The sequence below is a fragment of the Lutra lutra genome, chromosome 18, assembly GCF_902655055.1.
Source record: "Lutra lutra chromosome 18, mLutLut1.2, whole genome shotgun sequence".
Lineage (NCBI taxonomy): Eukaryota > Metazoa > Chordata > Mammalia > Carnivora > Mustelidae > Lutra > Lutra lutra.
The window spans coordinates 19,369,968-19,395,066 of record NC_062295.1 but is presented as its reverse complement, the minus strand read 5'-3'; the positions used below and the strand labels follow the sequence as shown (position 1 = coordinate 19,395,066).

At 49.6% G+C, this 25,099-nt stretch overlaps 1 protein-coding gene across 3 annotated transcripts in view; it reads left to right on the top strand.

Annotated features, from left to right (window-relative positions):
* EEF2K (eukaryotic elongation factor 2 kinase) overlaps window positions 1–25,099 on the top strand; it is a 64,037-nt gene that overhangs the window by 24,003 nt on the left and 14,935 nt on the right. For all 3 annotated transcript variants that reach the window (XM_047712841.1, XM_047712843.1, XM_047712842.1), the window contains exons 3-12: window positions 8,781–8,881; window positions 12,247–12,307; window positions 14,171–14,208; window positions 14,588–14,759; window positions 17,902–18,051; window positions 18,220–18,352; window positions 18,608–18,735; window positions 19,475–19,676; window positions 21,525–21,592; window positions 24,946–25,023. In XM_047712841.1, the coding sequence (XP_047568797.1) occupies window positions 8,781–8,881; window positions 12,247–12,307; window positions 14,171–14,208; window positions 14,588–14,759; window positions 17,902–18,051; window positions 18,220–18,352; window positions 18,608–18,735; window positions 19,475–19,676; window positions 21,525–21,592; window positions 24,946–25,023 (1,131 nt within the window). The remainder of the gene's footprint in view (window positions 1–8,780; window positions 8,882–12,246; window positions 12,308–14,170; window positions 14,209–14,587; window positions 14,760–17,901; window positions 18,052–18,219; window positions 18,353–18,607; window positions 18,736–19,474; window positions 19,677–21,524; window positions 21,593–24,945; window positions 25,024–25,099) is intronic.

The window sequence follows — 25,099 nt, the reverse complement described above, 5'->3', positions numbered from 1 at the left end:
GGGAATGCACAACCAGACAGGGAAGCTTAGGCATCTAGCAGTCCAGAAAGCTCTGGACCTCCAGCAAGATGAGGGCCTGCTGGGCAGATGAAGGGAAAAGAGGAGGACTCTGGCAGTAGGCAGGAGGTCACCCGGTGACCCGTGTCTGAAAAACAGGAGGAGGCTGTGGAGACGCACGTCCGACTGCTGGGACTCCTCTCTCCGAAGTCTATGCAGGTGCTCAGATCCTTTGTGGAAATGTACTAGGGGTACAAGGGGCCCCTTCTTTAACTTTGGCAAATTTTTTTAGCAGCTTCATTGCAATAGAATTCATATAACATACAATTTACCCGTTGGGAATGTCCAGTGCAGCAGCTTGAAATACATTTATACAATTCTGCACGCCCATCACCAGTATCAATTTTAGCCCATCTTCCTTAGCCCTAAAAAGAAACCGCACACCCCTTAGCCATACCCGCCCAGGATCCCCAGTCCACCCAGCCTCTGGCAGCCACTAATCTACTTTCAGTCTCTATGGATTTGCCTGTTCTGGACATTTCATAGAAATTGGATTACATAACATGGGGTCTTTTGTGTCTGGTTTCTTTCACCTGATGCAACATTTTTGAGGTTCCTCCGTGTAGAACCCTGTGTCCATGCTCGTTTTTCATGGATGAATACTACCCCGTCGCATGGAGATACCATATATTTTTTTTAAGTTTTTATTTATTTATTAGAGAGCGCAAGCAAGGGGAACAGCAGAGGCAGAGGGAGAAGCAGTTTCCCCACTGAGCAAGGAGCCCGACCCGGGGCTCGATCCCGGGACCCTGGGATCATGACCTGAGCTGAACACGTTCAACCCGCTGAGCCGCCCAGGTCCCCTCTTGATCCGCATTTGGGTCACATGGTCATACTCAGTTTGGTTCTCAAACTCCCTTTTTGCAAAAGAGTGGGGAACTGGGGCTTGACGGGCTTGGTCTGAGTTCTGGGTCTGCCGGCTCCTGGTTGCTGCAGGTCTATAGGCAAGTTTCCTCTTTGCTCTCCGAGCCTCAGGCACCTTCTCGGTGGACTGGGGAGCTGCCCTGCCTGCCGGCCTGGGCTTCAGCGCAGGCGCCGTGATGCAGTCTGGGATTCTGTCTGGGGAGGGGCTTCTAGGAGGCAAGAGTGTTATGCCACCCCAGGGAATGTTACTGCTTTGCCGGGCTTTTTTTCTTTTTTAAAGATTTGATTTATTTATTTGAGAGACAAGAACACGCACACAAATGGGCAGGGGGCAGAGGGAGAAGGAGAAGCAGACTCGCCGTGGAGCAGGGAGCCCACGACAAGGCTCCATCCCAGGACCCCCGGACTGTGACCTGAGCCGCAGGCCAACGCTTAACCAACTGAGCCACCCAGGCACCCCAGCTTTGCTGGTTATTATTTCCATCCTTCCCATCCTTTCCTCTCTCGCCCTGGCTCTGAATCCCACTGCAGGGACACCAGCAGCAACTACTCCCTTTGACAAAGATTTCTTTACAATTTTTAGCTTTATTTCTTTGGTAGTCACTTGTTTGATTGCTTATAGAAGTACTCCCTGTTCCTGGCAGAAAGCGGTGAGAGTGTAGATATATTTGCTGTGGAGGTCCTAGTGTGTATTTCGGTCTTTTCTGTAATTTACTATAAATAGAGACTTGACTAAATAGGGATTTTTATCACAATAATAAGATCATGTATATATGCTCTTCAGTGACCAGTTTTTCTTGGCAAACGAGAGATGGTGCATAGCTTTCCATATTAGTAAATGTGGATCTGGTTCCTCTTTTTTCTTAACGTCTCCCTGGCAGCCCACTGTATGGACGCGGCACCGTTGGGGTAAGCATTTCCTCTTGCCGGCAGCCTCCAGGTTTTTTGCTGCCATAGTCAATACCGTGTTCCCTGGAGGTTGCATGAAACCTCTGTAGGCATGCGGTCCAGACCGGGGCAGCCACACAGCCCTGTGGCTCCTTTCACAGTGAACAACCAAGCAAGCAAGCTCGCTTCCCCCATTCTTCCACTGCTTTTCTGCATCCTTGGGTGTAGCCAGCAGGGGCAAGGCAGGCTGACCTAGAGCTAGAGTTTCTTAGAGTCTATGGAAAGGATTGTAGGAAAAACATTGTATGACATCCACTGGGAGAGTAACTGTTGATATCTCGGGGAGGACTTAGGCAGCCTCTGGATGCTTCCTCACGTAAGATCAGAGGCCGTGATTGCCGTGTCGGTGGTCGTAAGAACAGCGATGTAAGAGCAGCGCCAAGTCAGCAGTAACATCCCATGTGCCAGAGAAATTGCAAACACGTTACCTGCACACCCGGCCTCACACTGGCGTATTCCAGGAAATTGGTTGTTATTATTATTTATATATTTATGTATTTATGTATTTAAAGATTTTATTTATTTATTTGAGAGTAGAGAGGTCAGCAGGAGAAGCAGACTCCCCGCCGAGCAAGGAGCCCAGTGTGGGACTCGATCCCGGGACTCCAGGATCATGACCTGAGCCGAAGGCAGTTGCTTAACAGAGCCACCCAGGCTCCCTTGTATTTATTTTTATTTTGTACTATTGGGCTTTGAGGAACCAAAGATTTTTCCACTCTCTAGGCAAGGTTATATTTTCCTTTTTAGGAACCGCCCCCCCCTTCCAGAGCCCCCCCATTCTGGGAAAGATAGTGTGCATCAACAACTGAGTTTGGACCTTTATTTTAGTTTGTCTTAGTTTTTGAAAAATATTTTATTTATTTATTAGAGAGAGCATGAGCAGGGCAGAGGGCGAGGGAGAAGCAGACTGCTGAGCGCAGAGCCCGAGGGTCTCGATCCCAGGACCCTGAGATGATGACCTGAGCCAAAGGCACTTAATGAACTGAGCCACCCAGGCACCCTTATTTTATTTTATATATTTTTTAAAGATTTTATTGATTTATTTGACAGAGATCACAAGTAGGCAGAGAGGCAGGCAGAGAGAGAGGGGGAAGCAGGTTCTCTCCAATGCGGGGCTCGATCCCAGGACCCTGGGATCATGACCTGAGCGGAAGGCAGAGGCTTTAACCCACTGAGCCACCCAGGTGCCCCGCACCTCTATTTTATTTTCTTTTTTTCCAGATCTTTAAAACTAGAGAACTTTAGAGCTAGCAGGGCCTTGAGAATCCCCTAACCCAGTGATCTTTGTTAACTTCGACTTACCCATCCGTTACCTATTCTAGATTCCATGTGTTAATGTTCTCATAGTGAAAACAGGCACACAATGTAGATAAAGCTGAAGTCTCCTTGACCATCCCCTTATCCTCCTTCTATTCCCAGAGAAGACCATTTTAGATTCATTTGGTATAAAGCACTTTCAGACCTCTTTCCTGTCCTCATACATAAAGATATACTTACGTGTATATGTACAGACACACTCATTCTTAGAAATGCGTAGTGCTGGTTTGTGGGTTTCCTCCACCAGTTAATGGTGTCATACTGTTTCCATTATTCAGCAACTTGCTTTTTTAACTCCCTAAACAGTTCGTCTTAGCGATTGCCCATTCAATACCTTGACCTTTTTGTTTTTGTTTTTTTTTTTAAATAATCTGTACACCCAACGTGGGGCTTGAATTCATGACCCCCAAGATCAAGAATCACATGCTTTTCCGACTGAGCCAGCCAGATGGCCCAACCTGTTGATGTTTTTTTTCTTTAAAGTAGGCTCCACTTTGGGCCAGCGTGGAGCCCAGTGTGGGGCTTGAACTCACAGCCCTTACATTGAGACCTGAGCCGATACCAAGAGTCAGATGCTTAACTGACTGAGCCACCTGGGTGTCTTTTTTTTTTTTTTTTTTCTTTTTAAAGATTTTATTTATTTATTTATTTGACAGAGATTACAAGTAGGCAGAGAGAAGTTGGGGGGCGGAGCAGGCTCCCTGCTGAGCAGAGAGCCTGATGCGGGGCTCGATCCTAGGACCCTGAGATCATGACCAGAGCCGAAGGCAGAAGCTTTAACCCACTGAGCCACCCAGGCACCCCTAGCCACCCGGTGTCTTGAACACACCTCACCTTGATCTTTTTTTTTTTTTTTAAAGATGTTATTTATTTATTTGAGAGAGAAGGAAAGGGAATGCACATGAGTGGGGGAGGGCCAAAGGGAGAAGCAGATAATCCGAAACAGACGCCATACGGAGCACAGAGCCCAGTGCCGGACTTAATCCTGTGATCCAGAGATCATGACCGGAAGATCATGACCGGAACTGAAATCAGGAGTTGGATGCCTGCTTAATCAGCTGAGCCACCCAGGCACCCCACACCTCGATCTTAGCCAAAAGGCCGAGAAGCGATACACCTTGATCTTTTTAATGGCTCCGTTCTACGATACCAAGTGTGTAGCATCTTCTCCCTGGGCACAGGCAGGTTTTCGGCAATGCCCGAGCGTTCTCTAGCATCATAAGCGCAGACCCATCCTTGGCTGCTCACCTGTGCACATCTGGGTAGGTGATCAGGGTAGCTGGGTCATGAGGCAGTGAAAGCACTACCGGATGGCTGTCAGGTGACAGTACCTGCTTCCCCCATTCTTGGGGTCTGAGAGGACCCACTTCTTCAGCCTCCACAAACACCTGTTTTTCTTGACCTGATGGGTAAAATAAATAAATAATATAATAAATAATAAATATAATAAATAATATAATATAATATATAATATTATATATTATATAATATATTATATAATATAAATATATAATAAATAAATAAATAAATAAATAAAACCGGTGGTCCGCAGCTTATTTTGGCGCTGTTAACTGTAAAGAGCATTGTAAATGTCAGCGAGCTGCTATTTCTTTGGGGGATAAATGTGTCTAGCCCAGGTGAGGGGGGCAGGAAAAACATTGGCCACTATTAGTCAAAATGTTCTTCGATGTCCTTTGTAAACAAGGAAATGGAGGATCGCACAGTTAGTCAGCCGAGGGTGGGGACCAGAGTCGAGGGAACAAATCTTCGTCCAGGACTTTTTATGTTGTACCTTAAAAGAAATGCTGGTGGCATTAAACCCGCCCGTTGCCAGCAAGGCATGCCACATTCTTTCCTGGGTTTGGCAAAAAGTAATTTTGATCCTGTGGAATAACACGCCCTCAAATTCTGAAGTATTTTTTCCTTGTTTTTTGTTTTGTTTTCATTTGGAACCACAGCCTCCAGCCAAGAGGTAATTTCCTCATTGAATGGGGAGAGTTGGGGAGCGTTTGAGTCACTGGTTGAGATAGTATAGTGGGAGAGCCACGTGTCCCAGGCAGGGCATAGAGCACCAGGACAGATGGACGGACAGACGGATGGACAGACCCTCAGGCTCAGAACACTGCAACTTCCTTGACAGGCTGGGATCAGACAGGCTGCCATTCACAGTAGCTAGAATAGGAAAAGAGAGAGTGGTACTTTTTTTCTTTTTTTTTTAAGTGCAGAGATTCAGGAACTGTTTTAGTTCCAAACATGTCTGCGGCACGGTTACTACAGGGAAAAATCAGTGACAAGCTCACAGTCTAACAGCGGAGAACCACAGGGGCACGGTGATGTCAGTAGTGACTTAGCTATTCCAGCTAACTTGCAAATTCATGATGTCATGTTTGTGTTTAAAAAATGTAAGGGATGGGGGTGCCTGGGTGGCTCAGCCGCTTGAGCGTTGGACTCTTGGCTTTGGTTCGGGTCGTGATCTCTTGGGTCGTGGGATCCAGCCCCCTGTTAGGACTGCGCTCAGTGGAGAGTCTGCTTGAAGATTCTCACCCTCTACCCTTCCCCCAACTTGTATATGAGAGCTGGCTCGCTCTCTTGCTCTCTCTCAAAGAAGTCTTTAAAAAAACTAAAATAAATATTTAAGTGATATGTTCTCTGCCTCTTGGAGTGTCATTTAGGAGAAATTTTTTGGAGGAGAACTCCCAATTTGTACATTTTCAATGTGACCCAACAATTACACTTCCAAGAAATATGTCCTACCAAGATTTTGTACAGTTGGCGTAAGGATTTACATATGACGGTGTTCACTTCAGGGCTGCCTGCATTGGGGATTATTGGAGAGAATCCCAGTATCCATCAGCCGAGGTTAGAGAAATACCTGAAGGTACATTTATATAATTGTGTGTCTCACAACTGCAGAAGGAAAATGGGGTCGACCCAGCCTGCCTATATGTACGACATGGAAGGACATCCAAGGCCCTGTGTTAAGAGGAAAAAAGTAAGGAGCAGAGCAGAATTCGAGGGCTCTGGTCTGATGCTATATTCCTGCGTGTTAACAAATTCAGAGGAACAAACTTAGAATCTAAATCAGCCGTCAGCTGTGGTTTTCAGAGCACTGGGTCACAAAGTACTTTCATTTTCTACTTCGCATTCTGTAGTGTGTGTGGTTTTTTACAGTAAGCAGATCATACATTTGGAAGCAGGAAAGTAAGATCACCATATAAAGTACCAATCCCTATGGGCCCACTCTCCTGAAAGGCTGTAAACTGTATTTTTTTTTAAATTTATTTTTGACAGAGAGAGATCACAAGTAGGCAGAGAGGCAGGCAGAGAGAGAGGAGGAAGCAGGCTCCCCACCAAGCAGAGAGCCCGATACAGGGCTCAATCCCAGGACCCTGGGATCCCGACCCGAGCTGAAGTCAGAGGCTTTAACCCACTGAACCACCCAGGCGCCCTGTAAACTGTATTTACAGTGTGATTCCAGTTGTACGAAAGATGTATCAGAAGGATCTGGAAAAGAACAAGCCCAAAGCATTGGGCAATCATTGCTCTGGGTTGATGACACGTGGTGGGTTTGAATTTTGTCTTTTCTCTTTTCTGAGTGTTTTCGTTAAGCATGAATTTGGTTTCAAATTGGAAGAAAGAAATTCTGGGCTTTGTTTCTGGACTTTGCAGAGATTGGAATCCCAAGCCCCCATGAGGAAGTCCTAGCCTGTGGGAAACTTGGTGTGCACGTGTGTCTCAGAAAGCTCAGTTGCTCTGCCTTCTCTTCTCATGGGCAGGAACCCAACCGTGAGGCCAAGGCTCAGGCCAGCCATACGCTTGGGGTGCTGTCCTGTCTGGGCCTGAGCCCGTGGGAAGCTGAGCTCCCACAGGGCTAGTGCTGATGGCCGAGGGATCCCGATGGCAGGTGAGGAGGTCTGGAACTGCTCTGGGTCTGCCACCCCCAGTGTTCAGCCCCCTCCCCATCGTGGCTCAGGCTCTGGAAAGGAGTTTTGGCCTCACTGATCCTGCAGGGGAAAGAGCAGGAAGAGATGGTGACCCAGTGTGGGTGCTGGAGTGTAGGGAGGGGACAGGGAAGGATTCTACCTTGGGGATTATAAAAGCAATAAAATGAGCTTTTTAAAATAAGAAACGGGGTTGGGAGGTGATATTGTTGAGAATCAGCCTTGCCTCCATAATGTGCCTTGCTTGTCTTTCCCAGTGAATACCCAGAAACCCTGTTTCTCAAAGGTTTTAAAAATTTAGGGGGCTATTTTGGGTTCCCACAATGATTCAGGGCACTAAGGCATTGAGAAGGTCAGGGCATGGATGCTAAAAGCCTGAAATGGGCAAGGCAGTCCTGCACAAGGAATATTCCTGTGACCGCAGGACCTTGGAATGTCTCATGGGAATCTGTTCGTAATCATCTGAGCCCAGAACTTAGGGCTCTGTTAATGTAAAGGCAACATATCTTTGGTGTGGCTGGAGATATTCTGAGTTCAGGAAGATGGTGTTGTCTATAATTTTCATTTAGGGCAATGAAAGTGATTTATACAGTATTTCCAAAAAGGTGATGTTGGCTCTGATAGGGTCCAGAGTTCCCACCCAGAGTAAGCACAGTTGTTTGAAAGGGCTCTGTAGCATTTCCAGTGGGTATAATCAAAGTGCATTTAATCAGTCCCCACAGATGGGCATTGGGTTGAATTCAGTTTTGTATGTGTATGTTTGCGGACTCGTGTATTTCTCTAGGACACGTTTCTAGATGTAAAATTGCTGGGTCAGAATACAGGAATTCACATTTTTGATCCCAGTACATTGCCAGGTTGCCTTTGGAGGCAATTTTGACCCACTGACTGTATGCGAGGGCACCCATTTCCCCAGATCCCGGCCAGCACTGGTTATGAAAGGTCATTCAAGTGTTTTCCAGTTTGGGGTGCCCAGGTGGCTCAGTCAGTTAAGCGTCCAACTCTTGATTTCAGCTTGGGTCATGATCTCAGGGTCCTGGGATGGAGCCCGGATTTGGGCTCCCCACGGAGGGGCGGGAGTCTGCTCGAGATTCTCCCCCCTCTCCCCCGGTCCCAACCCCCAACTTGCACATGCACTCATGCTCTTTCTCTCTGTCTCTCTCCGCAAAATAAATAAATCTTTAAAATGTGCTTCCCGGGGCGCCTGGGTGGCTTAGTGGTTTAAGCCTCTGCCTTCGGCTCAGGTCATGATCTCAGGGTCCTGAGATCTAGCCCTGCTTCGGGCTCTCTGCTCAGCAGGGAGCCTGCTTCCCCCTTCTCTCTGCCTGCCTCCTCTGCCTACTTGTGATCTCTCTCTCTGTCAAATAAATAAATAAAATATTTTTTAAAAAATGTGCTTCCCTACGTGCATTATGTTTCTTTGGTTTCATCATTCAGATATGTCTCTTCTGCCCATGGGAAGGCTGTGCCCATGTGAGAACAAACAGGGTGTGTTGGGAACTCTGTTCCTGAAAGGATCACTGACGGGAGTATTATTTCTCTCTCACTTACGTAGTCTGCTGGGAACAGAGCTGGGGAATCACGGGGGAGGAGGAGGCTGGGGCAGCGCTGCCCCACAGCCCCTGCTCTAACATTTCCCTTTGCCTTTTGCAGGAAGCTTGGAAGCATGCAATCGAGAAGGCCAAACACATGCCCGACCCCTGGGCTGAGTTCCACCTCGAGGATATTGCCACAGAATGTGCCACGCGTCACAGGTCGGCAGCTTGTCCAGGGCTGCTGTATGGCCCCAGGTCTTGAGGAGTCCTTGGGGGTCTGGGTCCTGCCTCTGCTCAGAATCACTGAGGCCTAAGTACCTTTGGAGGTCAAGGAGAAGGGAATCATAATAGCATCTGCCCACATTTGAGCATTTCTGCGTGCTTCGGGCACTGGGTGTTGTCTCCTTTACTCCTTGGTGTGGTTGGTCCTCTAATGGACGAGTTTGTCAGGCAGGGCCAAGCCGTGCTGCAGTAACAAATAACTCCACCTGCTCAGGGAGGGGGTGCTATGCTTTTCACTTGAGCGAAGTTGGCTGAGAGCCTAGGGACCATTGGGGGCCGCTTGGGGACCCAGGCTTCTCCCATCTCGTGGTTCCGCTGTCTCTCCCACGTGGCCCCTGGTTGCCACTGAAGGGAGAGTGAATGCGTGTAGATAGCACGTGAGCTCTTTGATGCCTTGGCCCCAGGAAGATTCATAAAATGATGCTGGGAACGTCTAGATTTCCTATTAGAAAAGGTAGAGGGAGAGGAGTTATGTTAGAGGGCTTTAGGAAGAAAGAAAATAGCAAAAACTACAGAATACCACCACCAAGGATAACTGTGATGACAGTAGCTCTTACGTGTTGAATCTGTGGGACAGGCACTATTTGAAGCCCTCTGTGTGTGTGTATTCATTAAAAAAGTCTGAAGTAGGAATCATGGCAAGTATTTGGGACCACTCTTGAGAATCTGATGAGGGTCATCCCAGAAAGCTGCACACACATGTCTGATTTTGTGCATAATATTAGAGGGCTCTTGGACCTGTCCTGGAGTCCACCCCCCATCCTGTGACCTCTGTCGAGCCCTCCAGTCTGAATCCTCTAAGCCAACACCCTGAGGTCCCATAATTGCTCCAGGGAGATAGAGGTTTGCCCAGGGTTACCTGGGTAGTTAATAAGTTAACCTTCTGACTCTCAGCTCAGGGTATTTCCGTTAGAACTCTGTTTCAAATGCAGCTGACAGAAACCTAGTTCACAGTGTTCAGCATAGAAGGGAATGTTTGGCTCACACATACTTCAAGTATGGCTGGTTCCAGATGCTCGAGGACACTTTGGGCTTTGACCTCAGATAGACTGTCTTGTATCAGTGGCACAGATACCCCCAAGAGCCCCCACATTTCATTTCACCCAATAGAAGAGGATCTTTTCTTTTTCCAGTAGTTTTAGGCAATGTCTGGATCTTATACTGCAAGCCAGAAGGTGCTAGGGATCAGTTCTGCCCAGTCTGCATATTCTGAGAATGGAGGATGGTGGTTCCCTAACGGAAATTGGGACTGAAAGGAGAGGGATCAGATGCCAGGCAGGCCGAAACAGTGTAAATTTCTAAATCTTTCTACGACATGTCCCTGCTCCTGCCTGTGAGGAGATGGCTCAGAGCCTGGCATGCACCCCCTCCCCACCACTGGAAACCCACCTCCTAGCAGGCGCTGGGGACTGTGGTGGCAGCTAAGGTCAGCATTGTGGAGGCCCCAGTAGGGCAGGGTGTGGACTCTGTTCCTCCCCAACTGTAAGGCCAGCATGGTAACTGGTTGGTCACTAGGCAACCCAGGGATTCCCCTGGAAAAGCAGATCCCCAATGCTGAGCCGGCTCTGTGTGTCCTGGAGCTCTGTGGGTGCAGAGACCAAGCCAGACTCTTTCCCAGCTGAAGCAGCTGCTGGCAGAGGGAGCTCAGGCTTTGATGGCTAGAATCTCCAGAAAATTCCTAAACTGGAACACTTCCTTGTCTGTTTCTGGTGGTGCTGGCTGCCCCTTTGTTGAGACAGATTTCCTGTTCACATGGATGGTACACAGGCTGGCTAGGGGCAAGGCTGTGGTTGCAACTGACCAGGGTCTGCATCCTGGGCCCTCGGGCAAGTAACTCACCTCTCTGAGCCGCAGTTTCCCCACCTGGAAAGCGGGTGCCGTAATTGTGCCAATCTAACAGAGCTGCTGCAAAGGTTAATTGAAGAGATCTGTTTAAATGCCCTGCTCAGTGAACTTGGAGCAACTCTGACCTGTATGGGGTCAGTGGTTCTGAAGGACAATTAAGATCCATCTGACATCCCATATCTTCCTCGTCCCTCAACTTCTGGGTGTCTCGCAGCCTTCAGTCTTGTTTGGAAGTGAGGGTAAACTTTTCCCTTAACCTTCGTCTCTATGTAGTAATAATAATAATAATCATTGCTATTATTTATTGAACACAGGACATGGGTTGATTGGAGGCAACTTACGGCTCTGGCCACCATCCTGCCCCTGGCCTGGGAGAGGTTGCCTGCCAGGCCTCTGCTTGTCTTTCCCTGTAGAGGTTCCAGGCTCTCTTGTTCTCACGGAGCTGGGAGTGGTCTGGAGTCCGTCCCACCGAGGGGTGGGCCAGGGAGGCCTCTCCTAGCGCTAAGAACACCTCAGCCCTGGGGGAGGTTTTAGAATTTAGGGATTTACTGAGCTGAGGTGCTCTCTCTACCAGGCAAATCTGTTTGAGGCTCAGCCAGGCCTAGAACCAGATTTACTCTGCGGAGATTCCTGAGAAAGAAGAGATGGTAATGTTCTGGAACCTTCTCTGTCTTGTTCTGCCTTGGGTGTCCTCCAGCAGCCCCTTCCTCAGCTGGATTCAGAGGCAGGACCTCCCCTACCCGTTCTTGCACTAGGACACAAGCCCAGCTACCCGTCCTGGGCCTCACACAGGTGCCTGACAAGATAGCAGGCATTGCTGCCTCTGTCCTGGGACATGCCGTTTTTTGTGTAGGCTGGTTAAAATAGGGATATTTATCTATTCAGTCGTTCATCCAACTTGGATGTATTAACCTTCCACAGGCACCGGGCCCTGCAGTGAAGAAGACAGACATGGGCCTGGCTTTGTGGAGTTAGAGTCCAAGGCGGGGGGCCAGATAGGGGAGCAAACCCACACACAAGTGTTGGGCAACACATTGGAGAGGAAAGGCCAGTGCAGGGGGCCTGGGAGGGGAGGGAGAGTGTCCACAGACCCACCCCGGGAGGTTGGCTGGGTCTACGGATAGAGTGGTCTCAATCCCAAGGGCAGCGAGAAGCCAGAAAAGTCTTTCACTTTTATTTCATTTTTTTTTTTAAGATTTTATTTATTTATTTATTTGACAAAGAGAGAGATCACAAGTAGGCAGAGAGGCAGGCGGGGCAGTGAGGGGAAGCAGGCTCCCCGCTGAGCAGAGAGCCCGATGCAGGGCTCGATCCCAGGACCCTGAGATCATGACCAGAGCCTAAGGCAGTGGCTTGACCCATTGAGTCACCCAGGTGCCCCAAGTCTTTCACTTTTAGCCAGTGGGTGAGAGGACCATGGTATAGACGCTGTACTCTGGGCTGGCTTCTCTCTGCAGATACAATGCTGTCACCGGGGAGTGGCTACAAGATGAGGTTCTGATCAAGATGGCATCTCAGGTGAGCCTTCCCCAGCCCCACGTGGGCAGGGCTGAGTGCGGATTCCTCTTGAGCAGACTTCTGTCCCTGTTCCCTCCCTTTCACACTCATGTGACTAACTTTGGGGCATTCTTTCTATTACTGTGTATTTATTTTATTTTTATAACTGTTTTATTGAGATATAATTCACACACTATACAGCATAGCCATTTAAAGTATACGGGTTCGGTGGGTTTGGCGTAGTCACAGAGATGTGCCTCCATCACCACAACCAATTCCAGGACGTTTCATCATCTCTGTAAGAAACCCTATACTTACCCACCGGCAGCCAGCCTCCAATCCCCTCATCTCCCCCAGCCCTAGACAACTGCTAATCTACCCCTGTCTCTGTAGGCTTACCTATACTGGACTTTTTATTTTTATATTTTTTAAGATTTTATTTATTTATTTGAAACAGAGAGATCACACGTAGGCAGAGAGGCAGGCAGAGAGAGAGAGGAAGAGAAGCTCCCCGCTGAGCAGAGAGCCTGATGTGGGGCTCCATCCCAGGACCCTGGGATCATGACCTGAGCCGAAGGCAGATGCTTAACTGACTGAGCCACTGAGCCTTATAAAAGGGATTCATCTGTTTGGAAGGGAAAAAAAAGGAATAGACTTGAAAATGGAGCACTTCCTGCATTGTCAGAGGGAGGTTGGTTGTGTGAAACTTTTTTTCCATGTATCACATACTCAGAAAGGGGTATGGCTTAATGAGTTTCACAAAGTGGATGGTCCGTGTAACCAGTGGCCCCCTGAAGCCCCCCCCCCCCCCCCCCCCCCCGGTCACTACTCCCTTCTCCCAAAGGTAAGCACCAACCTGGGATCTGTCATCCTGGTGTAGTTTGCCTGTTGTGTTCTTCCTATAAATGGAGCTGTGCCATATGTATTCTTTTTTTTAAAAGATTTTATTTTTTTATTTGACAGAGATCTGTAGGCAGATCTGCAAGTAGGCAGAGAGGCAGGCAGAGGGGGTGGGAAGCAGGCTCCCTGCTGAGCAGAGAGCCTGATGCGGGGCTCGATCCCAGGACCCTGAGATCATGACCTGAGCCAAAGGCAGAGGTTTTAACCCACTAAGCCACACAAGTGCCCTGTATGTATCCTTTTGAGTATGGCTTCTTCTGCTCAGCATTTTGTCTGTGATGAGTTCATACTTGTTTTTGCTAGACCCATCAGTTATAGAACAATACAGAATAATAGAACAGAACAACAGGGTATACTCATTCTGGTTGCTATATGGTATTCCGAATGAGTAGACCTGATTACTTATCCATTATACTCTTGATGGACATTTAGGCTGTTTCCACTCCTTTTCTTTTCTTTTCTTTTTATTAAGATTTTATTTATTGGAGAGAGAGGGCAGGGGAGGGACAGTGGGAGAGGGACAAGCAGACTCCACTGAGTACAGAGCCAGACATGAGGCTCGATCCCACAACCCTGAGACCATGACCTGAGCTGAAATCAAGAGTTGGATGCTTAGCTGACTGAGCCACCCAGGCTCCCCTCCACCCTTTTTCTGTTCTAGGGAACAGAAGAGCAGGGCTACAAAAACATTCTTTGACATGAAAGGTTACCCCCATAACATCTTCACCCCGCGGGGGTTCTTCCCCTCCCCCTCAGCCAGGGTTGGGGAGCAGGTGGTCTTGTCATCTCCTGAAGCCTCCAGGCTAGAAGGTTGGTCAGGCTTTAGTGCCAGGGTAATGGAGGGAAGACTCGGGAATTTTAGGATTGAGATGAGGTCCAGGTACCCATTTAGGGGGGTGATATCCGAGGGGAGAATCTCTTCCTGACTCAGGACTCGTTCTGGTGGGACATGGGTCCTAATAACACTCATGTGGTGTCTTTCAGCCCTTCGGCCGTGGAGCGATGCGGGAGTGCTTCAGAACGTAAGTGACTTGGCCTGGCTCTCGGGGGACCTGCCCGGACTCCTTCAGGCTCCTGAGTGGAAGCCTTGCAACATTTCTGGCCGAGAAACCGAGATAGCAGCCTCTCCTTGTAGGCTGAGTGTCTCTCTATCTGGTGTCCGTCGGACCACACATTTGCCCTGCTGTGAAGGGAGTCCCCTGTGGAGGGGGCTCAGGGAGAATATGGAGTGTCCCACTATCCTCCACTCTGATGTTTGGAGGCCACAAGATGTGGGTTAAGAGATCTTTAACAATGTCCCTTAAGCCTCTTCCCAGCCCTTTGAAGGATGCAGTGGGTCAGGCTGCGTTCCTGGTGGACCCAAGTGCCCAGGCAGACCCTCTGCTGTCTCCCCACTCCCAGGAAGAAGCTCTCCAACTTCCTGCACACTCAGCAGTGGAAGGGGGCCTCCAACTATGTGGCAAAGCGCTACATCGAGTCTGTGGACAGGGACGTGTACTTTGAGGATGTGCGTCTACAGATGGAGGCCAAGCTCTGGGGAGAGGAGTATAATCGGCACAAGCCCCCCAAACAGGTGTGTGGCACCCCTCCCTGCTACCTTCCCACACAAGGTGGCCAGGGATGGAGACTGGAGACAAAGTTAACAATGGTGCCAGTCATGGTTCCCTTCATGGTCTTAACAGAAGCCAGTAACAGCCATCATCTGTTGAGCACGATTCACTATATGCAGTCATTTATTCCTAAAAACAGAGAACTCTGAGGTTGTTTGAAGTTAGGATGTTTTGATCCCATTTATGGATGGGATCTGTTAGGACTTTCATTTGTAAATGTTAGCAACCTGCTCAAATGGGCTTCATGCTAAAAGAGAATTTATTACCTCATGTAACACAGATAGTGCTGGCTACAGGTAAGGCTGGATCCAGGACCAGACAGGATGTTGAGAATCTCCCCTCCACCCCCCGCCCCCATCTCTAGCCTTGGTGTTCTTCTGTGGGCCATGAGCAGCTGCAGGCTCACTTCCTGTCTTCTCAGAAACCTTGGTGGCAGGACAATACCTGTTTTCCCAGAAGTTCCAGTGGAAGTCTCAGAACTGGGTTTCATTGGCTCCGATTAGGTCAGGTGCCTGTTGCTGAGCCAGTCACAATAGCCAGGGGAGCGGATATGCAGATTGGGCAGGCCTGAGCCATATGCTCCCCCTTAGAGGCAGCAATGTGGGTCCCTTCCCCAGACTATGCAGACTGAGATGGGTAGCTCCCAAGAAAAAGCAGAAGAAGGGGAGAAGGGATAGTGTGTCTGCCCCTGGGGAGCCCCAGGCCCAAAGGGGTTAAGTGACCTACCCCAACAGGCAGGAAGGAGCCAGTGCTCAAAGCCAGGTGTTCCAGGCCCCTGCCCAGTTGGCTTCTGCAGGTGAGCCCCCAGGTTGTTTAGTGAACCTGGGCAAAGCAGAGTTTCCTGTTGCCTGTGGGCATTTGAGAAACAGTACTCTGTGTCTCTGCCCTGCCCAGATTCATAGCTCAGCTTTCCCACTGTTTGAGCACCTGCGAGATAACACACTACTGTCTCCTGGGCCCCTTGGGGGAGCCACACTTACAAGAAGTCAGCAGAATTCATTGAGCGCCTCCTGTTTGCATGGCCCTTGATTAAGTGCCCTTGGGGTAGACCCAAGAAGCCACAGTCCCCACCCATGGGGTCTGTGACCACCTCAGTAATTTGCGACATGCCATCCTGGCCTCCTTTCTCTTCCTCCCTAAGCTTGTTCCTGCCTCAGGACCTTGGCTCTGGCTGTGCCATCACTGTTGTCATTTCTTGCCCTCCCCAACCCCAGCCCCATCCTTGCATGATGAGTTCCTTCTCACAGTTCAGGTCTCAGCTCATATGTCACCTGCTCAGCAAGGCCGCCCCAGGCCATCCTAAATGAAGTAGCCTTTCCACTGCTGTCCTGTCAGGTTGTTCTGTCTGTTCTAGTTCCTTTTGCTTGGAGCAGTTGGCACTCTCCAGAAGAGTCTTGTCCCTGCAGTTAATATTGTGTCTCTCCCCCAGGGGCAGGGAATTCATGCCTTGTTCACTCTGTTTCACAGTGCCTAGGTGCTCAGTAAATAATGTGGTTGGTTGGAATTAAGGAAGGGAAAGGAGCAGAGCTGTTTGAGGGGGGAGACGGCCACCCCTTGTTAACTGCCTCCTGGCCAGTACGTGGCCCCACCATAGACTTCCTTGTAAGAAAAGAGTCAGTATTTGGGGTGGGAACCTCTGAGAACCAGCTGCTCCTTCCCCTTAGGCTGGTTCTTGGAACTGAGGCCACGTTTGGGGCAGTTCTCTGCTTGGGGCCTCTTCAACCTCTGCAGCTGTCATCTGCCTGTCTAGTGACCCAGCCAGACAGTTCCTTGGATGGTTGCTTCCTTGGGAAACCCAGACCTGGGTCCTTCCACTGTGGGTGTCGTTGAGGGGGCTAGGGTGCCGTGGGTACGGTTTCAGGTCTTACCAACCCCACTTTACAAACCACTCACAGGACTTAACACATTTCCTTCTGCATACGGATGCCAAGTGTTTGGTAAAAAAAATTCAGCAAGGAATGTCTAAATTCCCCATAGCAGGGAGAGAACCACCCTTTATGGTTGGGTGTATACAGCTCTAGAGTCGTGTCCACGAGTAATACTCAGATTAGCACATGTTGAGGTTTCATCCTCACCCTAAGTGTGAGATCCTCATCTCACAGGCGAGGAAACTGAGGCACAGTTCGTCCACATGCACGATATTAGTGTAAGGCATGTGGGCAGAACTTCGCACACAGACCCATAAATGTGTGCCAACACAACATGGTTTCTTTCTCTCTCATCTGATGGTTCTGCTTTGGTCGGGGGGTTGGGTGGGGTTCAGGGTGGGCTGGTGCCAGCCGTCTTGAGTCATCCAGAAGCACCCAGTTCCTTCTCTCTTCCTGCCGTGCCTTCCTCTGGGGTGTGGCCATGGACCACGTGGCTAGGTTGGCCCCACTGGCAGGTGTGCGCTCTACAGCCTTGGGGTGGCCGGAAGTGGGGGCTGTTGGAGTTCCGTCCTCGCTGCTGCTCGCTTCCCATTGGCCAGGCTTGGTCACGTGGCCGCACCTAGCCACCCGGGAAGCCGCGCAGCGTCCTTCCTACTGGATGGCTCCGTATCCTCTTAGCACTTCCATGTGGGTTGTCTGGGCCCCTCGGGGCTGCTCTAACAAAATACCACGGACGGGGCAGCTTACAAACAACAGAAAATTATGTTTAGGAGGCTGAGAAGTCCAAAATCAAGGCGCCGGCCTGGTCACGTTCTGGTGAGGTCCCTTTCTGGTTCCTCGCTGGTGTCTCCGTGCTGTGTCCTCACGTGGCGGAAGTGGCGAAGGAGCTCTGCGTGGTCCCTTATCCGGGCCCCAAACCCATTCATGAGGGCTCCTCCCTCAGGACCTAGTTCCTCCCAAAGACCCCACCTAATACCGTCACTTTTGAGGGCTTGGAGGTCAACGGCATAGGGATTCTGCGGAGACGCATTTAGACCATCACAGGGGTTTTTATACTCAAAAGGAAAGGGGAACGTGGATTCTGGGGATGGCTGGCAGCCGTAGCTGCGAAGAGCTGATAACTGAGGGAGCCAGGATGGGAGCCCCGGCAGGCTAGCTTCCACCGAGCCCTCTGCTCCAATCTGTTGTCAGAGGTGAGTGCCACTGGGTCCTGCCTGACCTCCTCCCCTCCCACCAGGTGGACATCATGCAGATGTGCGTGGTGGAGCTGAGGGACAGACCCGGCAAGCCTCTCTTCCACCTGGAGCACTATATCGAGGGCAAGTACATCAAGTACAACTCCAACTCGGGCTTCGTCCGCGATGACAACATGCGCCTGACACCACAGGTGAGGCCCCTGGAGGGGAGGGTCCCTGTGGGTGTGCGGTCTCAGCCCCAGAGGGTCCTCAAGCCTCATGGAGCGGTGGCTGACCTGTGTCTATGCAGACCACATCCTGGTCTGTTGCAGTCAGTCACCTTGCTCTTCTGTCCCCCCCCCCCCCGCCCCCCCTCCCAGGCCTTCAGCCACTTCACGTTTGAGCGTTCTGGGCATCAGCTGATTGTGGTAGACATCCAGGGTGTGGGCGACCTCTACACGGACCCACAGATCCACACCGAGAAGGGCACTGACTTTGGAGATGGCAACCTAGGTAGGTGGGGAAAGCCAGCTTGTTTCCATGAAGATCACACTCCCTCTGCCCCCTACAAATCTCCCAGCTCTTCATAGGCCCAGGGAGACCGGGCCTTGGCTTTTCCACGATATTGGGGATGGAAGCTTGGGACGCCTCCCACCCGCCACTAAAGTGTGTTCGACGCCTGCCCTTGTCACATTTAAGGTGCCCGGTGCTGCCCTTCCCCTGTCACACAGCAAGGCAGTGCTCCAGACTTCCCTGCTCTGTCTGTAGGTGTCCGGGGGATGGCGCTCTTCTTCTACTCTCATGCCTGCAACCGGATTTGCAAGAGCATGGGCCTCGCTCCCTTTGACCTCTCGCCAAGAGAGAGGGACGCCGTGAACCAGAACACCAAGCTGCTGGTGGGTGCCCCATGGGAACCTGCTCGGAGGGACTGGGCCCTTCGACTGCCAGGCCAGTAAGCCCTGCTTCTGTGGTGCTTACTGTACAGTAAGCCAGGCCCTGTGATGCTTACTTGAAGAGTTTCAGGGCCAGAAGGATCTCAGCCTCATCTGTGCCCCTCATCCTCCTAGATCAGTGCACAAAGCCCTTCCAAGTGTCCCCACTAACACAGTAACTGGGGTCTACATGATTGGACCTCTTCTGACCAGAGTGAGGAGAACAAGTGTGTAGAAAGAGTGAGAAAGGTGTGTGGTATGTGTATTTGTGTGGCATGTTGACAGATGGCTGGACTAGACTTGGACCTGGATCTTCGGGCACCTTGCTGGGTCCAGGATGTACCCACCCCTCTGCCATTACCTTGATCAGATATGAGCGACTGTCAGCAAAGACCAGCTTGGGATTCTGGATATATGGTGGCACGTGTTCCCCAGCTCAGGGCTGTGGAGTATGGTCAGCACCGTGGGAATGCTGGCTGGCTTTGCACTCCTGTACCAGATGTACCAGATGCCCCTTTTTAGAGCCCTTTGGTTTAACGCCCCCATTGATTGTTTTAGATTTCCTGCCAGTCCCTAAACAGGTATGTATGGGAGCTGTTGACTAAAAGGGCCTTAGGGTTCAAGCAGACAACACGCAACTGGAAGAGCCCTTCACTCGCCAAAGGGCTCCTGTGTGACATGGGTGTCCCTGTTAATTCTCCAGCAATCGGCCAAGACCATCTTGAGGGGAACAGAGGAAAAGTGTGGGAGCCCCCGAGTAAGGACCCTCTCTGGGAGTCGCCCCCCACTGCTCCTTCGCCTTTCAGAGAACTCTGGAGATGAGAACATGAGCGACGTGACCTTTGACTCTCTCCCTTCTTCCCCGTCTTCGGCCACACCACACAGCCAGAAACTGGACCACCTCCGTGAGTGAAACTTTGATCCCTGGTCATCGTGCTTGGAGGGGACAGGCACCAGAAAGGACACTGCTAAACTGGCTTTCGCTTATGTTAGGAAATCAGATATGCTAACCAGAAAGGGTCCTGGCCTACATGGTTTTATGAGTGAGTTCACTGAATACATTTTCAAGACACAAGTCATCCAGATGGTATAGAAACAACCCTGATTTTAGAAAACAAGGTAACATTTTTCAGTGTCTTTTATGAAACTAGCAAAACCTTTATACCAAAATTTAACAAAACAGCAAAAAGAAAAAAAACCTACATACCAACCTCACTTATAAATAAATACACAGTACAGAAGTTCTAAATAAGGTATGACAAAGACTAGTAGTATCCTAAAAGAATACTGTCATAATCAATAGGGATTTTGCAGGCATCTGCAAATTTCCAATATTAAGAAATCAGTGAACATCATATGAATAGGTCAGAGGAGGAAAATGGAATCCTTGTTCCCAAAGTTGAAGTGACAGTGGTTGCTGACAATGTGGATGTAGGGTCTGCAGGAAAGAGGGGAGGCAAGGCTGACTCCAGGGTTTTGATCTGAAGAACATTAAGGGTGCTGTGGCCATTTATGCAGCTGGGGGAGGTCACAGAGGAGCAGAAGAGGGAGATTTTAGTGTCAAATGTCAAAGAAGCCTTTTAGACATTTCCACTAGAAGACCTTAGGTATAGCTTGAGGCAGGAGTTCTGTGTGTGTGTGTGTGTGTTTTAAGATTTTATTTATTTATTTGACAGAGATCACAAGCAGGCAGAGAGGCAGGCAGAGAGAGAGGGAAGCAGCAGGCTCCCTGCTGAGCAGAGAGCCTGATGCGGGGCTCAATCCCAGGACCCTGAGATCATGACCTGAGCTGAAGGCAGAGGCTTAACCCACTGAGCCATCCAGGTGCCCCATTTTGAGGCAGGAGTTGACAGACTTCTTAGAAGGCCAGAGAGTCAATCTTCTGGACTTTGTGAGACATAATGGTTTTTGCATTAGGAGTGTGAACGTGGCCATGGTACTCAAATGACTAGGTATGGCCTTGTTCCAGTGAAGACACTGAATTTTCTATTTCGTGTAATTTTCACATATCTCAAGGTACTATTCTTTTAAATCTTTTCAGCCACTTTAAAATAGAAAAACCATTCTAAAAAACCACATTAAAAAAAGGAAGCAAGCTGGATATGGCTGTGGAAGCTCAAGGCAGGAGAGAGAAACTGGGAATGACCGGGAAGGATGTGGTTGGTTTTTCAGCCTTATGAGGCTTCCCCGACCTGTAGCTACTCCTGGGGCCCCCAATACACACATGGCTGTTGTACTTCCACACCTGCTCCTCAAAGGCCCTCCATGGCCCAGGTTAATGTGCTCTAAGCACATTGCACAACTGTATTTGCATTACAACTTTGAGGAGGCACAGAGGTTAAGCTACCTGCTCAGGACCCCACAGCTAGCAAGTGGAAGACTCTGAGTAAGTTCTTTCTTTCTTTGAGAGAGCAGGGGGGAGGGGCAGAGGGAAAGTCCCAAGTAGACTGTGCTAAACGTAGAGCCTGATGAGGGGCATGATCTCATGACCCTGAGATCACGACCTGATTTGAAACCCAAATCACTTGCTTAACGGACTGAGCCATCCAGGCACCCCAACTCTGAATAAGTTCTTGAAGAAGAACTGTAGCCTCCAGGTGCTGACAACATTCTTTTCCCATTTTTGTACCTTTTTACAAAATTTTAAAATGAAAAAAGGCCTAGTGGCAGGTGCTTTCTGTTCTAGACTGTAGTTGGTCTTTTAAGCAGTTCTGCTGGTAGAGCCCTTGTATGATCTGTTTTTTCTTGCCCAGATTGGCCTGTGTTCAGTGACCTTGACAACACGGCACCCCGAGACCACGACCATCTGGACAACCACCGGGTAGGTTGGAGAAGGCCCAAGGGAGCAGGGCTGGGAGGAGTGGACTTCCTGCCAGTCAGGACCAAGGCTGAATCCTCATATCCAGAGGCAGTCAGCCTAGGTTGGCCCCAGGCACTGCCTGTGGGCATAGAGGAATGCAGATTACTCTCAGCCTCCTGGCCAGGGCTGCCATGTCCTCTGAGAAAAGCTGGCTCCACCACAGTTTTCGGAGATGGTTAGAGAAAAGGGAATCCCAGTTAGCAACATTGCAACCTTCTGGTAAATGGCGAGCGAGCTCAGCCCTGGGCTGGTCTGGCCACGTGCGAGTGGACAGCTGTCCTGGGAGAGGGAACAGTCCTGCATTTCAGACGAGTAACTTACAGCACAGTCTGATGTGATGCTCTCAGGCTGGATAAACAGGACAGGTTTCCAGCAGCCTTGGGCTCATCCGATGTAGGAAGCTGAAGGCATCCCATTTGCATTCATGCAAACCTATGTTATGATGTCAGAAACTCATAGGAATTTTAAAAATAGACTTTGCAGAGATGTCACCCTTGCACAGACCTCAGGTGCTCTTTAAGCTCCGCTCTGGGATTGCTCCAAAGGTTCAGGTTCACTCTTGACTGCTTTTCAGAGTTTTTGAGGGAAGAAAAAAGTAAGAGTAGCCAACATTATGGAATCATCACTATGGGCAGACACTGTTCTTTTTTTTTTTTTTTTTTAAAGATTTTATTTATTTATTTGACAGACAGAGATCACAAGTAGGTAGAGAGGCAGGCAGGCAGAGAGAGGAAGAAGCAGGCTCCCCGCTGAGCAGAGAGCCTGATGTGGGTCTCGATCCCAGGATCCTGGGATCATGACCTGAGCCAAAGGCGAGGCTTTAACCCACTGAGCCATCCAGGTGCCCCAAGGGCAGACACTGTTCTAAGAGCTTGATAGATAATCTCCTTTAAGCCCCAGCAACCCATGAGGTAGAGGTAGAACCATTTTTTATTTCCCTTTTTTTTTTTTTTTTTTTGGACTCTGGGATCATGACCTGAGCCAGAGGCAGACGCTTAACCAACTGAGCACCCAGTCACCCCTTTTTGTTTCTTTTGTAGTAGATTTCATTCTAGACTTAGAATAAATTTTAGAATTTCAGAATAACTCATTCATTCTCATGGTTGAAAAGGTACAAAAAGATTAGTAAGGTGAAAAGCCTGTCTCCCATCTGTCCCTGGGCACCCGCTTTTTTTTTTTTTTTTTTTTTTTTTTTAAAGGCTCTCCCTGCTCAGCAGGGAGCCCAATGTGGAGCTCAATCCTAGGACCCTGGGATCACAACCTGAGCCGAAGGCAGAGGCTTTAACCCACTGAGCCACCCAGGCGCCCCGCCCCCCGCTTCTTGTCCCTGATCTTAGCAGCTATCTGGGCAATTCTGTCGTGATCCCTGATTTAGAGATGAGGACCCTGAGGCACAGGAAGGTTCAGCTACTTGGTCCCAGTCACTCAGTGATGGAACGAACCATGGTTCAAATCCAGGCCTCTGGCCTCGAACCCACCTTCTATACTGCTGCTGTCCTGTGCTGCTTTTCTCCGTCTTGGAGTGGGTAGTATCCCCCCCATCTCTCAGATGAGGAAATAGGTTTGGGAAGGCTGGCTGCCTTGCCTGGGGTCCCAGAACCTAGCTGTGAGCTCTCTGTTGCTCAGGGAGGGACTGAATCCAAAGGGTGGGAGGAGGGGCCCTAGGTCGTGAGTAGCCAGCTCCCCGGAGCCCCTGGGTATGGCCTGCACTCCGTTTTCTAAAGCAGCCTTTCACTCAGCACACCCAACACTTCGGTCACATCGCTGTAAATTATATCTCAGTTTTAAAAATTGAGATACATTTTAAAAAAGAAACCAGAGTAGCCTTTTAGTTCACACAGAACAAAAGCCTTGAGGGGAGGTAGAGGAGAAGTCCGTGCTTCTAGAAACAAGGGCAGGGCCTCGTCAGGATATGCAGCTCCTCCGGGTGGCGGGATTCCTGGCCAGACCTCTGCAGAGGCTGAGGAGAGGGACCCATTTATGCCGGTGACACCAAACTTCTTTTAAATATGTATTTATTTAAGGAAAAGAAAATGGCTTATCTATAGACACATAGTAAGTATGAATTCACCAAAGTGGTTTTACCTGGAGCAGGAAGGGGATAGGGTAGGGAGGGACTCACAAGAGATCTATATTTTAGCAGTAATGTTTTTTCTTTTTAAATATTTTATTTATTTATTTAACAGAGAGAGAGAGAGGGAAAGAGATCACAAGTAGGCAGAGAGGCAGGCAGAGAGAGAGGAGGAAGCAGGATCCCCGCTGAGCAGAGAGCCCAGTGCAGGGCTCGATCCCAGGACTCCAAGATCATGACCTGAGCCGAAGGCAGAGGCTTAATCCACTGAGCCACCCAGGCGCCCCAGCGGTAATGTTTTAATTTCATTTAAAAATAAAAGATCCAAGGCACCTTCATGGCTCAGTCATTAAGCATCTGCCTTCGGCTCAGGTCATGATCCTGGTATCCTGGGATCAAGCCCGGCATTGGGCTCCCTGCTCAGCGGGAAGCCTGCTTCTCCCTGTCCCTCTGCCCCTTCTTGTGTTCCCTTTCTCGCTGTGTCTCTCTCTGTCAAATAAATAAACCTTAACCAAAAAATAAAAAAAAAAATAAAAGATCTGAAGTAACTAAGGCCTCATGTTAGGAGCTGACAAAGCCAGGTGATGGGTGCACAGGAGCTCATTTTAGTATTCTCTGTTCTTAGTGGCGTGTTTTAAATACTTCTTAGTAGAACAAAGAAGGAGACTTGAAAATATGAGTGGGAGAGGGATCCAGGCGACGTGCGGATATGGCCGGAATGGGATGCCGGTAGACAAATGACTGAAGTTTTATAGATTCTGAAATTAGAAGAATAAAAAACATGTCCCGGTTTGGGTAGAGGACTTCACTGTAGTAAATATTGTTCTCAGTGCTACATTTGTGTCCGTGGGTCCTCTCGCATCCTCCAGCCTTTGTTTTTCTGCCTGTGAAATGGGTGAGCTGCTGTTAGCACTTGCTGTGACACATACTCAGTGGGTGGCCCCTCACTTCATCCCCATCCTTCGATGGATGTGCCATATGAATCCCATGGCTAAGGAAACCGCTGCCCCGTGCCAAGCTGGTGGGTCACAAAGCTCAGACTTGAGCTCAGACAGTCTGGCCCCAATTCCAAGCTCTCTGCCGCTACTTTGTGCTGCTCCCTTGTCACCCAACCAGCAAGGGCAGAAGGAAGAGAGTGTTAACTGAGGTGATAGGACAGAGGAGAAAGCAAATGGCTGGGATGTCCAGAAGTCACCACCACTCAGAGGACCACTGAGACTCTAGAATCATCTTCTCTCCGTAGGACTCTGAAAACAGTGGAGACAGTGGCTACCCCAGTGAGAAGCGGGGTGAACTGGATGACCCAGAGCCCCGCGAACATGTAAGGAACCCCAAGGAAATGAGACCAGAGCATTCTATTGCCTCATTGTCCAGGAGGATGGAAAAGGGTGGGGGGA